This window comes from Accipiter gentilis, chromosome W (genome assembly GCF_929443795.1).
Source record: "Accipiter gentilis chromosome W, bAccGen1.1, whole genome shotgun sequence".
Classification (NCBI taxonomy): domain Eukaryota; kingdom Metazoa; phylum Chordata; class Aves; order Accipitriformes; family Accipitridae; genus Astur; species Astur gentilis.
Genome location: NC_064918.1, coordinates 927997 through 946066, shown reverse-complemented (window position 1 = coordinate 946066; position 18070 = coordinate 927997). Strand labels below are relative to the sequence as shown.

Here is an 18070-nt window from a genome sequence, read left to right as displayed (position 1 = left end):
GAAGCACCGGTAGCAGCGACCGGGGGGCAAAAGATTAACCGAACGCTGATCGTCTTGGTTGGTGTGTTAACTCTCGTGCCTGGACCGTCCAAAAGGGGTTCGCCGTCAGTGAGGGCTACTGGAAAAAGGCTGCAAAGACTTTTTAACCGAGGTGCCTTAATCAAGGTAGCACCAAGGAGTATCAAGAAGCCGGCCGGCAATGGATCAAGAGGTAGCCCTAAAATTATTACAGTGCTTTTTAGAAAAGCGGGGAGTAAACTGCATTAAGCAAATTTCGGGGTTAGTCGCGCTGGGTCGCGTTAAGGGATGCTTTAAGAATCCGGATTTATTATCTGAGGAGAGTGAATGGCGTAGATTAGGAGACGTATTATGGGATATAGTAACTGATGATGATAAATCAGCTAAAAAACTAATGAAGCAAGGACAGAAACCTTTCAATTAGTGTGGGTACAGCTTTTGAGCTTAGTACCTGGAAAGCTATCGGAACCTCCCTATGGGATGAAATTAGTGACGGGTCTAAAGAAGTTAAAGATCTTGCAACTTTATGGAAATTGATTAAGACAACTCTGTAAAAAATGAAAGCAGATCGTAAAGCGTCTGCGTCTGCTTTTGCTGCTCGCTCTCTCCAACCGCAAGCGAAAGGGAAAAGCGGGGAGAAAAACATAATGCAGCAAGAGAGACTTTTTGGAGCTTGTTCGCCTATTCTCGTGCCCTTGACTTCTGCTCCACTCCCTGGGACTGCCGATATTAATCAGCCATCCGACAGTTCCCAAGCCTCCCTAACCGTACGATTAAAGGAAACCCTACAGAATCAGGGAGTGAGTAAAAATCTGCCTACGAAAAACCAGCCCTCAGATACCACCGTTCAACATGAACAAATTATACCTAGCATACACCCTGATTCAAATAATGCAAACAAGGACTTGGCTACTCTAATAATAGAACAAAAAGAGACATTGTTAGAATTGTTAAAGGAAATGGGGAAAAGAGACGGGGAAACCAACCGCACCCGTGATAGACGCGGAGCCGCCTGTAATAGCCGCTGCAGAAGAAAGGCAGAGACATTGGAGGGGTGTAATAACAGATGCCATTATAGAAGGGACTATGCTCTAAGCATTCCCAGTTATTGCATCAAATGGACAGAAAAAATGGGAGGTGTTTGACTGGAAGGTCATTGAGAAATTAAGGAATGCTGTGAGTCAGTACGGAATCAAATCTGCGTTAACTCACCAAATACTGCAATTCATTTTTTCTGCTGATACGCTGATACCTCAAGATATTAAACAGCTAGCACAGTTGATTTTGACACCCGCCCGAATGTTAGTGTTTTTCTGGCAGTGGGAGAAGCTCTGTGATAGGGAACAAGCAACATCACGACAACAAACAGATCCCCTATGGGGAGTAACCACGCAGATGCCGATGGGTACTGGACCCTTCGCATCAGGGAACGCTCAGTTACAATGTGTCACTGAGGTTCATCATCTATCACAGATCTTGGCGTATCAAGCTTTTCTTACCGTACCAGACAATATGTACAGCCATGCTTTTACCCAGGTGAAACAGGAGAATACAATTTATGACCACCCTGACATGAACGAGGGCATGAAAGAAAACATGTTCAAAATACTCGCTTTTGAAAATGCTACTGAAAAGACACGCAAAGCATTGTGTAATTTGCCGAAAAATGCAGACATCGTTGATATGATAGAATACACGGATCGATCAGTGGACTCACAGAAAGTAGCCTATGCTGCCACAGCTCTCCAAGGAGCTACAAAGAAACACAAGGCCAGTAAGACCCCCTTGGTCAAGTGTTCTAACTGTGGCAAACGTGGACACATTAGGAGCAAATGTACAGGTACTGTTAACAGTAAGTGCTGCAACAAGTGTAAGAAAGATAACCATACCATCAAGAATACAGGAAGAAGGGAAACTTTACACCGACTGCGAAGGCCCCTCGCGCGACTACACGAATGCAAGGGGCTTGAGGTGCCAGCCCTCAGGCAGCCTCGCAACCACCAGATCCGCCACCGCAGGAAGCTCCAGAGTGGATGTGGAAACCGCAGTCAACATAAAGGGACCATTGGGGTTTGGACTTAGTGCATTTTTAATGGGGCAATCTTCAACAGCTCTAGAAGGAATTCTGGTGCTCCCAGGGCTTATTGATGCAGATTATTGTGGGACTGTGAAAATTATGATTCATGTTTTAATCCCTCCTGTTTCTATTCCTAAAGGTACCAGAATAGCACAATTAGTTCCATTCAGGTCATGTGTTCCGAACCCAGGTGAAGTACAACGTGGAGATGGTGGATTCGGCTCCACAGGGAAACTGCAGGTATACTTTGCCATGGACACAACAAGAGGTAAACCAGAAAAGGTAGTGCAATTGGAAGGGCCCGATGGAGTTGTTGTCAAGAAACCGATGACAATCAATACAGGTGCTGATGTTATGATTATTTCACAATGCATTTGGCCTCCATCATGGCCATCGATCAATCCAAACTTTGGTATTGCAGGGATAGGGGGCACACAAGCCACCTTAGTAAGTCAGCTACCGATTACATTTGTGTTCCCCGATGGTGAACACATTACGACGTGTCCGTATGTCATGACTACCCCAACTGAATTGTTTGGCCTCGTAGGCCATGATTTATTGAGCCAAATGAAGGCAATGTTAGTGACACATCCTTTTTAGGAGTGGTCACTGAGGGGTAGCCGATTCTGAAAATTAACTGGAAAACAGATGAGCCTGTTTGGATTGATCAGTAGCTGCTAAATTCTGAAAGGCTACTAAAAATACAAGGGTTAGTTGAGGACCAATTGAGAGCGGGACATGTTGTTCCTTCTACTAGTCCATGGAATACATCAATATTTACCATTCCCAAGAAAAGTGGGAAGCGGAGACTGTTACATGATCTCAGAGCTGTGAATGTGGTGATGCACAGTATGGGAGCCCTGCAGCCAGGTTTGCCATCTCCAGTTATGCTTCCAGAAGAATGGGATTTGTTAATTATAAATCTAAAAGATTGCACCCAGATGGCGCTGAACGGTTCACCTTTTCGGTACCATCGATTAACAAGGCAGAACCCTATAAGAGATACCATCGGGTCGTGTTACCGCAATGAATGCGCAATTCCCCCACGATGCGTCAGGTGTATGTGGCCTGGGCATCAGAGCCTGTAAGAAAGCAGTTACCTCAGTAACTTGCCACAGGATGAGATTTTAACTCAATTGCAGGACATCTTAAGCCATCGCGGAGTAATAATCACTCCTGAAAAGGTGCAAAAGGCAGCACCTTGGAAGTATTTGGGGTGGCACATAAATGCTAGCAATGTTAAACCTCAGAAGGTTCAAATAACATGAGAAATTTCAATGTTACATGATGTCCAGAAGCTTGTGGGAGATATCCAGTGGGTGCGGAATCTTTGCGGTATCACTAATGGCGATATGACCCCTCTGGTAGAACTCTTGGGTATGAGAACACTGTGCAGATGAGAAACGGGAAATGACAGAGCTGACCAATTGGTTGCAGCGCCACGGGAGCCTCCTCCAGGGAATCGTTTTCAACAAAGCACGGCAATCATATGCGTTCTTGCACCAACCCGCTAGGATGTTAACAAAGCAATTTGACTTACCACTTACTGATGACCAAGGTATCGTTAAAGCATGTCCTGATTGTCAAAAGGAAGGGCTGGGCTTGGGCCGTGGGGTTAACCGATGAGGTCTTTTGCCATTGCATTTGTGGCAAATGGATGTCACCCATGTCACGTGGTTTGGTGCAAAGCGTTCTGTGCACGTGTGTATTGATACCTATCCTGCTGCCATGTGGGCCACGGCACGAACTGGAGAAAAGGCCTTACATATTGAATGACATCTTCACGCTTCTTTTGCAGTACTGGGTGTGCCTAAAGAAATTAAGACGGACAACGGCCCAGCCTATGGTTCTACACGATTTGCTCGATTTTGTAATTTGTGGGGAATTCATCATGGTACCGGTATTCCACATCTTCCCACAGGACAGGCTATTGTCGAATGGGCCAACCAAACCCTAAAAGAACATGCTGCAAAAACAAAAAGGGGGGAACCCAGGGCTTACTCCCAGAGGAACGATAAGCCAAAGCCTTATTTGTGCTAAATTATCTTAGATTGACAGGTGATCACAAAGACCCAACAATGGTAGTGCATCATGTTCTTTTACAGGCAGAAAGGACACAACAAAGTACAGGAATCATGGTAATGTATAAGGACCCAGAATCCGGGAAATGGTGCGGATCAGCAGAAGTAAAACTTACTGGGAGATCCCAGCTAAGTGGGTCAAGCCATGGCTTCGCCCTGATGCTGGACCCGGAATTGTCCCAATGGCAACTGGCACGGCACCGGTGGGTGCTGAAGCCACTGATCCGACAGATTCTAACTAATAGAGTATTACTAGCGGACACTGAGTCCTTCAGAGAGGTTTTTAGAACAGCGTGCCTTATTGTATATAGAACTTGCTTTAGGTAAAAAGTGTGTTAAGCATAATTTGATTAAACATAGTGTGATTACGGGAAGACAGTGTGGGGTAAATGTAAAAGTTAGTTAAAGCCAAAATTAGGGGTAAGGTCTATTTCCATTAATAACCTGGGAATGAGTTTGATTGTGTTTCCACAGATACAGGCCCACGACAGACTCCTGTTCGATTTGCATGACCATCATCATCTGGAGCATCATAGATGATGTGGCAATATGAATACCACCTCAGCCAAAAACTAATGTATGGGTCACCTTGGCTAACATAACAGGTCAAGATTCTCTGCGCATCGCAACTGTATCGTAAAGCCCACGAACCAATAGACAAGATGGCTATGACTCGTGCAGCGCGCCTGGCCAGCGAGCGCATGCGTCATAGATTGCAACCGAGGCGGACTTTTGGCACCCGCTGGCCACGTGTGCTAAAACCCGTTCCTCTGCAAATGTATAAATACCGGGATTTTCCGAAGAGCATCGGGCTGGTGTACGGTGAGGCCATCGTTGCCTCTGTGGGGACGCCCACGGAAAGCTGGCACCTACTGATTGCTGGGCTGAGTTCGTGGAGCAAGATGGCACAAGAATGTATGGATGGTTCATTTTCCTCATAGTCCTCATGGTCTGGGTCATTAGGGGTAACAGGTTGGCTCAAAGAATTATGGGCATTATTGTAGTTACTGTGATTGTAGCTATTGTAATAGTTTTACCTTGTTCAGCTTATTAAGGAAAATGGCATCCCAAGTTATTAAGTAAGCCTGGATTGCTCAAAAACAAAAAGAGGGAGAAAGATTTAAACAGAGACCTACAGTGGATTCGACCTTGTTGTGGTATTACAAATACAGACTTACAGCCGCTGCTGGATTTATTGCGGGGCAGCGATAGCTTAACTTCTACAAGACAACTAAGTGCACCGGGACGGCAAGCCTTGACAGCAATTGGACAAAAAATCACATCATCCATGTCTGGCAGATACGTTCCTGATTTACCCATAAATTTGAAACCTTATGCTGAGATTGATATGGAACACACTGACTGTAGTAAGCAGCATGACAGTGACACCGGTGATTGATCCACATCGGTTAATGCCATGGGACAGTAAGAATGTTTGGGTGTCACTAGCTAAAGCTATTAATCAAACCTCTTTTTGTGTGCTTATGTATTTTATTAGGTATAATGTTGTTTTTACTGTGTTTAATTAATTGTGTTCACAGATCTTTGCAAAGGGCAATACAGCAGGTGTTAAAATTTTACCTCAATCTATTCACAAACAGATAAATTGGCTGAAGAAACATACACAAAGATCCAGCAAGAAACTAGTTGGTTTGATGGGGTGTTAGAGTCAATATTTGGTGGGATAATACCACGGCTAATGTAATTGATTAAGGAAGCCTTACGATGGTTGGGTATATTGATATTAATCTGTGTAATAGTTAAAATTGCGTATGGGTACATGATGAGAGGAGTCTCAAAGCTGACACACCAAGCTCTACTCGCACAAAAAGAAAAAGGGGGAATTGTTGGGAAGTTGCTTGCTGAAAAAGGACATGGGCCTGTGGAAAAGTTGTGCGAGCAGAGTTCTGTGTGAAAGAATGTCAGTTTGAGCAGCAAGACTAGGCCTTGGCTGAAAATAGCTGGCTTTACTGATATTGGGAGAAAAACAACAGCTGGTCTCGCTGTTATCAGGAGAAAGACAGGGACGGTGTGACCTTGGCATAACTTCACAAGTAACTTTTGAAGAAGTTCTCATGAGAAAGTTACTGAACACGCGTAGCTGCCAACCACAAGTGGGTGTGTTTTAGTAATGAATAAACATTAGCAATGTACCAATCATAGTAGGACTAGTAGGCATAATTATCGCAAACTGTATAAATATGAGCTATCCGTGCAAATAAAGTTGAATCACTTCTATCACTCATATTGGGTCGACTTATGTGCATTCCTCCGCCGCTCCAACAAATGGTGCCCAAACGTGGGACCAAAGAAAGGGGAATTGGAGCGACGGACACTGAGAAGCACCGGTAGCAGCGACCGGGGGGCAAAAGATTAACCGAACGCTGATCGTCTTGGTTGGTGTGTTAACTCTCGTGCCTGGACCGTCCAAAAGGGGTTCGCCGTTAGTGAGGGCTACTGAAAAAAGGCTGCAAAGACTTTTTAACCGAGGTGCCTTAATCAAGGTAGCACCAAGGAGTATCAAGAAGCCGGCCGGCAATAGATCAAGAGGTAGCCCTAAAATTATTACAGTGCTTTTTAGAAAAGCGGGGAGTAAATTGCGTTAAGCAAATTTCGGGGTTAGTCGCGCTGGGTCGCGTTAAGGGATGCTTTAAGAATCCGGATTTATTATTTGAGGAGAGTGAATGGTGTAGATTAGGAGACGTATTATGGGATATGGTAACTGACGATGATAAATCAGCTAAAAAAACTAATGAAGCAAGGACAGAAACCTTTCAATTAGTGTGGGTACAGCTTTTGAGCTTAGTACCTGGAAAGCTATCGGAACCTCCCTATGGGATGAAATCAGTGACGGGTCTAAAGAAGTTAAAGATCTTGCAACTTTATGGAAATTGATTAAGACAACTCTGTAAGAAATGAAAGCAGATCGTAAAGCGTCTGCGTCTGCTTTTGCTGCTCTCTCTCTCCAACCGCAAGCGAAAGGGAAAAGCGGGGAGAAAAACATAATGCAGCGAGAGAGACTTTTTGGAGCTTGTTCGCCTGCTCTTGTGCCCTTGACTTCTGCTCCACTCCCTGGGACTGCCGATATTAATCAGCCATCCGACAGTTCCCAAGCCTCCCTAACCGTACGATTAAGGAAACCCTACAGAATCAGGGAGTGAGTAAAAATCTGCCTACGAAAAAACAGCCCTCAGATACCACTGTTCAACATGAACAAATTATACCTAGCATATACCCTGATTCAAATAATGCAAACAAGGACTTGGCTACTCTAATAATAGAACAAAAAGAGGCAATGTTAGAATTGTTAAAGGAAATGCAGAAAAGAGACGGGGAAACCAACCGCACCTGTGATAGACGCGGAGCCGCCTGTAATAGCCGCTTGTAATAGCCGCTGCAGAAGAAAGGCAGAGATATTGGAGGGGTGTAATAAAAGATGCCATTATAGAAGGGACTATGCTCCAAGCATTCCCAGTTACTGCATCAAATGGACAGAAAAAATGGGAGGTGTTTGACTGGAAGGTCATTGAGAAATTAAGGAATGCTGTGAGACAATACGGAATCAAATCTGCGTTAACTCACCAAATACTGCAATTCATTTTTTCTGTTGATACGCTGATACCTCGAGATATTAAACAGCTAGCACAGTTGATTTTGAAACCCGCCCAAATGTTAGTGTTTTTCTGGCAGTGGGAGACGTTCTGTGATGGGGAACAAGCAACATCACGACAACAAACAGATCCCCTATGGGGAGTAACCACGCAGATGCCGATGGGTACTGGACCCTTCGCATCAGGGAACGCTCAGTTACAATGTGTCACTGAGGTTCATCATCTATCACAGATCTTGGCGTATCAAGCTTTTCTTACCATACCAGACAATATGTACAGCTATGCTTTTACCCAGGTGAAACAGGAGAATACAATTTATGACCACCCTGACATGAACGAGGGCATGAAAGAAAACATGTTCAAAATACTCGCTTTTGAAAATGCTACTGAAAAGACACGCAAAGCATTGTGTAATTTGCTGAAAAATGCAGACGTCGTTGATATGATAGAATACACGGATCGATCAGTGGACTCACAGAAAGTAGCCTATGCTGCCACAGCTCTCCAAGGAGCTACAAAGAAACACGAGGCCAGTAAGACACCCTTGGTCAAGTGTTCTAACTGTGGCAAACGTGGACACATTAGGAGCAAATGTACAGGTACTGTTAACAGTAAGTGCTGCAACAAGTGTAAGAAAGATAACCTTACCACGAAGAATACAGGAAGAAGGGAAACTTTACACCGACCGCGAAGGCCCCTCGCGTGACGACACGAATGCAAGGGGCTTGAGCTGCCAGCCCTCAGGCAGCCTTGCAACCACCAGATCCGCCACCGCAGGAAGCTCCAGAGTGGATGTGGAAACCGCAGTCAACATAAAGGGACCATTGGGGTTTGGACTTAGTGCATTTTTAATGGGGCAATCTTCAACAGCTCTAGAAGGAATTCTGGTGCTCCCAGGGCTTATTGATGCAGATTATTGTGGGACTGTGAAAATTATGATTCATGTTTTAATCCCTCCTGTTTCTATTCCTAAAGGTACCAGAATAGCACAATTAGTTCCATTCGGGTCGTGTGTTCCGAACCCAGGTGAAGTACAACGTGGAGATGGTGGATTCGGCTCCACAGGGAAACCGCAGGTATACTTTGCCATGGACACAACAAGAGGTAAACCAGAAAAGGTAGTGCAATTGGAAGGGCCCGATGGAGTTGTTGTCAAGAAACCGATGAAAATCAATACAGGAGCTGATGTTATGATTATTTCACGATGCATTTGGCCTCCATCACGGCCATCGATGAATCCAAACTTTGGTATTGCAGGGATAGGGGGCACACAAGCCACCTTAGTAAGTCAGCTACCCATTACCCATTTGTGTTCCCCGACGGTGAACACATTACGACGTGTCCGTATGTCATGACTACCCCAACTGAATTGTTTGGCCTCGTAGGCCATGATTTATTGAGCCAAATGAAAGCAATGTTAGTGACACATCCTTTTTAGGAGTGGTCACTGAGGGGTAGCCGATTCTGAAAATTAACTGGAAAACAGATGAGCCTGTTTGGATTGATCAGTAGCTGCTAAATTCTGAAAGGTTGCTAAAAATACAAGGGTTAGTTGAAGACCAATTGAGAGCGGGACATGTTGTCCATTCTACTAGTCCATGGAATACATCAATACTTACCATTCCCAAGAAAAGTGGGAAATGGAGACTGTTACATGATCTCAGAGCTGTGAATGCAGTGATGGACAGTATGGGTGCCCTGCAGCCAGGTTTGCCGTCTCCAGTTATGCTTCCAGAAGAATGGGATTTGTTAATTACAAATCTAAAAGATTGCACCCAGATGGCGCTGAACGGTTTGCCTTTTCGGTACCATCGATTAACAAGGCAGAACCCTATAAGTGATCCCATTGGGTCGTGTTACCGCAACGAATGCGCAATTCCCCCACGATGCGTCAGGTGTATGTGGCCTGGGCATCAGAGCCTGTAAGAAAGCGGTTTTCTCAGTAACTTGCCACAGGATGAGATTTTAACTCAATTGCAGGACATCTTAAGCCATCGCGGAGTAATAATCACTCCTGAAAAGGTGCAAAAGGCAGCACCTTGGAAGTATTTGGGGTGGCACATAGATGTTAGCAGTGTTAAACCTCAGAAGGTTCAAATAACATGAGAAATTTCAACGTTACATGATGTCCAGAAGCTTGTGGGAGATATCCAGTGGGTGCGGAATCTTTGCGGTATCACTAATGGCGATATGACCCCTCTGGTAGAACTCTTGGGTATGAGAACACTGTGCAGATGAGAAACGGGAAATGACAGAGCTGACCAATTGGTTGCAGCACCACGGAAGCCTCCTCCAGGGAATCGTTTTCAACAAAGCACGGCAATCACATGCGTTCTTGCACCAACCCGCTAGGATGTTAACAAAGCAATTTGACTTACCACTCCACTGATGCCCAAGGTATCGTTAAAGCATGCCCTGATTGTCAAAAGGAAGGGCTGGGCTTGTTCTGTAGGGTTAACCCACGAGGTCTTTTGCCATTGCAGTTGTGGCAAATGGATGTCACCCATGTCACGTGGTTTGGTGCAAAGCGTTCTGTGCACGTGTGTATTGATACCTATCCTGCTGCCATGTGGGCCACGGCACGAACTGGAGAAAAGGCCTTACATATTGAATGACATCTTCACGCTTCTTTTGCAGTACTGGGTGTGCCTAAAGAAATTAAGACGGACAACGGCCCAGCCTATGGTTCTACACGATTTGCTCGATTTTGTAATTTGTGGGGAATTCATCATGGTACCGGTATTCCACATCTTCCCACAGGACAGGCTATTGTCGAATGGGCCAACCAAACCCTAAAAGAACATGCTGCAAAAACAAAAAGGGGGGAACCCAGGGCTTACTCCCAGAGGAACGATAAGACAAAGCCTTATTTGTGCTAAATTATCTTAGATTGACAGGTGATCACAAAGACCCAACAATGGTAGTGCATCATGTTCTTTTACAGGCAGAAAGGACACAACAAAGTATGGGAATCATGGTAATGTATAAGGACCCAGAATCCGGGAAATGGTGCGGATCAGCAGAAGTAAAACTTACTGGGAGATCCCAGCTAAGTGGGTCAAGCCATGGCTTCGCCCTGATGCTGGACCCGGAATTGTCCCAATGGCAACTGGCACGGCACCGGTGGGTGCTGAAGCCACTGATCCGACAGATTCTAACTAATAGAGTATTACTAGCGGACACTGAGTCCTTCAGAGAGGTTTTTAGAACAGCGTGCCTTATTGTATATAGAACTTGCTTTAGGTAAAAAGTGTGTTAAGCATAATTTGATTAAACATAGCGTGATTACGGGAAGACAGTGTGGGGTAAACGTAAAAGTTAGCTAAAGCCAAAATTAGGGGTAAGGTCTATTTCCATTAATAACCTGGGAATGAGTTTGATTGTGTTTCCACAGATACAGGCCCACGATGGACTCCTGTTCGGTTTGCGCGACCATCATCATCTGGAGCATCATAGATGATGTGGCAATATGAATACCACCTCAGCCAAAAACTAATGTATAGGTCACCTTGGCTAACATAACAGCTCAAGATTCTCTGTGCATCGCAACTGTATCGGAAAGCCCACGAACCAATTAGACAAGATGGCTATGACTCGTGCAGCGCGCCTGGCCAGCGAGCACATGCGTCATAGATTGCAACCGAGGCGGACTTTTGGCACCCACTGGCCACGTGTGCTAAAACCCGTTCCTCTGCAAATGTATAAATACCGGGATTTTCTGAAGAGCATCGGGCTGGTGTACGGTGAGGCCATCGTTGCCTCTGTGGGGACGCCCACGGAAAGCTGGCACCTACCGGGCTGAGTTCGTGGAGCAAGATGGCACAAGAATGTATGGATGGTTCATTTTCCTCATAGTCCTCATGGTCTGGGTCACTAGGGGTAACAGGTTGGCTCAAAGAATTATGGGCATTATTGTAGTTACTGTGATTTTAGCTATTGTAATAGTTTTACCTTGTTCAGCTTATTAAGGAAAATGGCATCCCAAGTTATTAAGCAAGCCTGGATTGCTCAAAAACAAAAAGAGGGAGAAAGATTTAAACAGAGACCTACAGTGGATTCGACCTTGTTGTGGTATTACAAATACAGACTTACAGCCGCTGCTGGATTTATTGAGGGGCAGCGATAGCTTAACTTCTACAAGACAACTAAGTGCACCGGGACGGCAAGCCTTGACAGCAATTGGACAAAAAATCACATCATCCATGTCTGGCAGATACGTTCCTGATTTACCCATAAATTTGAAAGCTTATGCTGAGATTGATATGGAACACACTGACTGTAGTAAGCAGCATGACAGTGACACTGGTGATTGATCCACATCAGTTAACGCCATGGGACAGTAAGAATATTTGGGTGTCACTAGCTAAAGCTATTAATCAAACCTCTTTTTGTGTGCTTATGTATTTTATTAGGTATAATGTTGTTTTTACTGTGTTTAATTAATTGTGTTCACAGATCTTTGCAAAGGGCAATACAGCAGGTGTTAAAATTTTACCTCAATCTATACACAAATAGATTGGCTGAAGAAACATACACAAAGATCCAGCAAGAAACTAGTTGGTTTGATGGGGTGTTAGAGTCAATATTTGGTGGGATAACACCACGGCTAATGTCATTGATTAAGGAAGCCTTACGGTGGTTGGGTATATTGAAATTAATCTGTACAATAGTTAAAATTCCATATGGGTGCATGATGAAAGGAGTCTCAAAGCTGACGCACCAAGCTCTACTCGCACAAAAAGAAAAAGGGGGAATTGTTGGGAAGTAGCTTGCTGAAAAAGGACATGGGCTTGTGGAAAAGTTGTGCGAGCAGAGTTCTGTGTGAAAGAATGTCAGTTTGAGCAGCAAGACTAGGCCTTGGCTGAAAATAGCTGGCTTTACTGATATCGGGAGAAAAACAACAGCTAGTCTCGCTGTTATCAGGAGAAAGACAGGGACGGTGTGACCTTGGCATAACTTCATAAGTAACTTTTGAAGAAGTTCTCATGAGAAAGTTACTGAACACGCGTAGCTGCCAACCACAAGTGGGTGTGTTTTAGTAATGAATAAACATTAGCAATGTACCAATCATAGTAGGACTAGTAGGCATAATTATCACAAACTGTATAAATATGAGCTATCCGTGCAAATAAAGTTGAATCACTTCTATCACTCATATTGGGTCGACTTATGTGCATTCCTCCGCCGCTCCAACACTTACAAGTGTGGAGTAGGACATATCCGCATTGATTTGTTGGACATCCTGGGACAGCTTCTCCACAGCCAAAATGCAGGCTTGTAGGGAGGAGGATAGATTTTCTTTGTATTGACGCAGTTGGCGAGCCACTTCCTCCACGATTGGTGCCTCTGTTTCAGTTGCAGTACCGCTCGTCGGGTTCTAGATAACCGCAGTGTCTGTCGCCGAGTTTTGGGTAGCAGCAGTGCTCTTTGGTGGGGCTGGAGGGACCGCAGTGCTTGTTGCCAAGGTTTGGGTAGCTGCTGTGCTTGTTGCCGGGGCAGGAGGGGCTGCAGTGCCTGTTGTTGAGATTTGGGTATCCCGAGTTCTCGTCGCCAGGGCTGGAGGGGTCGTGCTGCCTGTCGCCAAGGTCTGGGTGCCTGCAATGCTCGTTGCCAGGCCTAGAGGGGCCGCAGCGCCCATTGTCGAGGTTTGGGTGGCCGCAGTGCTCATCGTTTTGTTGTTAGGTCTAGAGACTTTCTCTTCCCCTTGAGGGTACTGAGTGGTGTCGAACAGGGCTCGATAGGCACGGGCCAGGCCCCAGCACGTTGCAGTGATTTGTATCTCTCTGGAGCTGCCGGGGTGACAGCATACCTTTTCCAAATATTTTACTAGTTCTTCTGGACCCTGCACTTGTTCAGGGGTGAATTTCCAAAACATTGGAGGTGCCCACTTTTCTAGGTACTTGCCCATACTACCCCACACACCCTGCCACTCATAATTATCCAGCCTTGGGGCACATCTCTGGGTGATCTTAAATAGCTGTTTAACCTTAAGCGAGAGCTGAACCACATTCAGAAGTATGCTAATTCCTAGCAGTAGGGCTAGGACCCTGCTAGTCCCAACACCTGTAGGGATTGGCGCTCGGAAGATCTCGCGATGTACGGAAAGAGAAGGGTTAAAGGAGGCGGGATGACCGACAGACAGTATATAAGGGCTTGACGCAGTTGAATAAACGCCATTTGCAGCATCCTCATATTGGTGTCAGTGCTCTGTGGCCCAGGGTATGATGAACCCTGTGCCGAGTCCCACGGGGTGATCAGACGAATGTCTACAAGTGGTGACCCTGACGTGATTGGACATCGGCGGATTACGCGGGGCGTAATCGAAGGCCTGGCCAGGCATGGAAGCAGTCCTGAAGGTGTTGGACTCGTGCTCTAGAGAGGTAAAAATCCCTATGGGACAAAAAGAAGCGAAAGCTTGCCTAGAGCAGCTCCTGAAAGAGGAAGCGATAGAGCGCCCGGGGGACATATTGTCTCCTGAGTGCTGGCCGAAATGCACCGCGGCTTTAGCGGAACGGGCTATGGCGACGCAGCATGGTCCGGAGTTAAAGACGTGGGGGCGGATTAGGGCGATTTTGAGGAAAGTGCGGGAGGAGGGCTTAACATGGAAGGAAGCAAAGAGATTGATGCAGGCGCAGGCGGATCGGGGCGTGCAGGCAGATGGGGAGGCGCGGACAGAAGGGCTAACGGAGGTAGCGGAGCAGACGCCTCTGGTGCTCCCAGTGCAGCCGTCGGCACCGGCCGAACCACCGGGATACCCTTGGGAGGAGTTGGAACGGGAGCGTGAACGGGCGAGAGAGGAGGAGCGGGAGAAAGAGCGACAGTTAATTCAGGAGGCAGAGGAACCCGTGGCTGAGCAAAGGAGACGGGAGAGGGAGAGGCAGAGACTAGAGGAGGCAGAGAGGGCTGTGATGAAGGGATCAGAAAAGGAGCAGGTAGAGGAGGGAGCGGTTCCCCTGTATGATCCGGAGGATTGGGTGCCGGGACGTGTTTTGCGAACCGCGCCACAAGCGCACCCTAAGATGGCGCCGACATCCGCTTTCTCCCCGGATGTCTCTCCGGAAGTCGGGAGAGGCGGAGCACGGCCAAAGGAAGGAGGAAGGAAAGTCAGGACACTCACACTTCCGCGCGTAGCGGAAGAGGAGGAGAGTGGTCCGGACTCAATCGAGGGGTCGGCTCAACGGTTAGAGGAGGCGTGGCAACTGGTGGGCGGAAACCGCTGTCGTCCGCCACATGCAGCGATAAAACAGAAAGCTATTTCCGGCTGTAAGGCGCAGTCGGCAGCAGCCAGTGAAAAGGCAACGCCTATGTCTTTAACACCTGCGCCCGACCCAGCTACAGATCCGCTGCAGATGCTGCAGCGAGTAGTAGAGGAGTTGCAGGAGCAGGTGAAGCAACAGCGGCAGCTGCTACAAGCAGCTGGGGAACAGAAAGGAGTCCCCAATTCACCGAAGGTCACGTTGCCGGACTGGAAAATTGTAGCAAAGGAATGTATTATGGACGGCATACGTTTTGAAGGACCCCCTCTAGTTTGCCCAGTCCGAGCTGGTCCAGGCGGTGTAGGGGTGGAGTGGTCTCCATTGGATAGCAAGCTTTTGCAACAAGTGAAGAAGGCCGTGGATGATTACGGCTTAGGACATCCCATGACAGGCTCTCTTTTAGATGTGGTTTTTTCAGGTTCACTGACTCCCTGGGATTCGCGACAGTTTTGTAGTATGATTTTGACTCCCACCTTTTTCTTGATTTGGAAAGAAGCTTGGACAAACAGATTACAGGCAGCACTAGTTGAGGCCCAACAAGAAAGACCCAACCCATTAGCTAATTCGTCAGTACAGCGTCTGCGAGGGTCAGACCCTGGTCAGCTGACACCGCAGCAACAGGTGGGGGCTAGAGCCCTCGGAGTTATGGCAAACTGATTTCACCATGTATCCACCCTTTCAGCCATCCCCTCACATTGCGGTTACCATCGACACCTGCAGTGGCGTTCTCGTTGCGACTCTCCACAGAAAGGCTACGGCCTGTGCTGCGCAACAACATTGGCTGACTGCCATGGCGTGGTTAGGTTGCCCACGCACTATCAAAACAGATAATGGGTCCTGTTTTACCGCAGCTTCTACCCAACAGTGGGCAAATCGTTGGGGAATCCATCTGCTTCACGGTATTCCCTATAACAGTCAGGGACAGGCCATTGTAGAACGCGCACATCGCACATTAAAAGCCAAGCTTGATGTTCTTAGGGAGGGGGAGCAGGTATCCCAAGAGACAGACCCTCTTGACCACAAAAATCATCAGCAACAAAATCCCAAATGCCGACGTTCTGCTCGTGAGACCCCTGTGCACCGTAATGCACAGTTGTTGGCTTTAGCGCTATTTGCACTCAATCAGTTTGCCCGTGGTACAGAGTCACAGAGTCCAATGCAGAAGCATTGGCAACAGGCGATAAGGGGAGTAGGGCCACCAGTATTGGTCCGTGACCCAGAAACAGGAAAGTGGGAAGGTGGGTGGCGCTTGGTGACACAGGGAAGAGGGTATACTGCAGTACAATCATCAGAGCACCCAGACTCACGCGTGCGCTGGGTGCCGGCACGGTGGTTGAAACCAGACCTCAGTCAATAACGACTTGTTGTGAGTTATTTTGCAGGATGCCGTTCAAAAGATCGTCTAGGTACCTGCACTGTGGTCGCTGCGACCCTTGGGTGCTTGTCAAGTGTGACCGCTGTGGACAACAACTCTGGAGACGCACCAGCCGAGCATCAAAATGGTGTGACCGATGTTTTGAACACCACAGATCCACTTTACAGCAACCGCTGTGTGTACCCCACAAGCAGGGGACTATGATATGCTTTTGGACAAAGCCAATCAATTACAGGAGGCAGGTGACAGTGGCTTGACAATCTCCTCTCGTCGACCTGGCAATGGCTCCTGTCTTTGATTGACTGGAAAACGTTGGCCCTGCTTGGAATCCTTTTGGTTGTGGTGGTTATCATGGTTTGTTGTGGGATACCAGCACTGACTGTTTGCGTGCGGAGACTCTTTATACAGAGTGCGGGTACCGACCAGTACGCACGAATTACCATGAGTTGGTGGAATCGCTTATAGCTGTAACGCCAGTTTGTACCGTCGGTCATCCGCCATAGGGAGGGGGAACTTGTAGGGATTGGCGCTCGGAAGATCTCGCGATGTACGGAAAGAGAAGGGTTAAAGGAGGCGGGATGACCGACAGACAGTATATAAGGGCTTGACGCAGTTGAATAAACGCCATTTGCAGCATCCTCATATTGGTGTCAGTGCTCTGTGGCCCAGGGTATGATGAACCCTGTGCCGAGTCCCACGGGGTGATCAGACGAATGTCTACAAACACCCCAGGAGTATTCAAATTTTTCAAAATTCTCAAACACCATTGTAACTGGACTGAAGGAGAAAGGAGAGGGGAAGAAAGGTACCCCACCCATAGAATGGTTTTCCATGGAGGAAAGGTAAATGGTTTAATTATTAATAGTTTCCCACAGATGGCTCCCACAGTATAAAGGTGACAATGCTAAGTGCAAATAGCGGATTAATCCCACAGCCGATGACTTTATCATACCATAAACCAGTGTTATACCATACATCAAAGCGAAAACCTTAATCCACCTCCCACGGATGATAAGCAGCAGAAGAGGAACTACGTACAGCAAGCGAGGTGATACATATCAGAGCTTTAAAAGCCAGAGCAACAACTCTAAGAACATAAATCAACATAATGAACGCTTGGAACAAATTTGTTTTAACAAGCTCTGGTCAGGTTTGTCGTTATCTTAACCCTTCGTGCCCCATGTTGAGCACCAAAAATGGACTGTCGTGGTTTAACCCCATCCAGCAACTAAGCACCATGCAGCCGCTCACTCACTCCCCCCCACCCAGTGGGATGGGGGAGGAAATCGGGAAAAAGAAGTAAAACTCGTGGGTTGAGATAAGAACGGTTTAATAGAACAGAAAAGAAGAAACTATAATGATAATGATAACACTAATAAAATGACAACAGTAGTAATAAAAGGATTGGAATGTACAAATGATGTGCAGGGCAATAGCTCACCACCCACCAATCGACACCCAGCTAGTCCCTGAGCGGCAATTCCCTGCCCCCCCACTTCCCAGTTCCTAAAACTAGATGGGACGTCACATGGTATGGAATACACCGTTGCCCAGTTTGGGTCAGGTGCCCTGGCTGTGTCCTGTGCCAACTTCTTGTGCCCTGGCTGGGCATGAGAAGCTGAAAAATCCTTGACTATAGTCTAAACACTACT

At 46.8% G+C, this 18070-nt stretch overlaps 1 protein-coding gene across 1 annotated transcript; it reads left to right on the top strand.

Annotated features, from left to right (window-relative positions):
• The first annotated feature begins 1035 nt into the window (after window positions 1-1035).
• On the top strand, window positions 1036-8756 carry LOC126035371 (uncharacterized). The gene is made up of 2 exons (XM_049793908.1): window positions 1036-1989; window positions 8518-8756. The coding sequence occupies exons 1-2, from the start codon at window positions 1318-1320 to the stop codon at window positions 8626-8628; spliced, it is 783 nt and encodes a 260-aa protein (XP_049649865.1). The 5' UTR covers window positions 1036-1317; the 3' UTR covers window positions 8629-8756.
• The last annotated feature ends 9314 nt before the right edge of the window (window positions 8757-18070 follow it).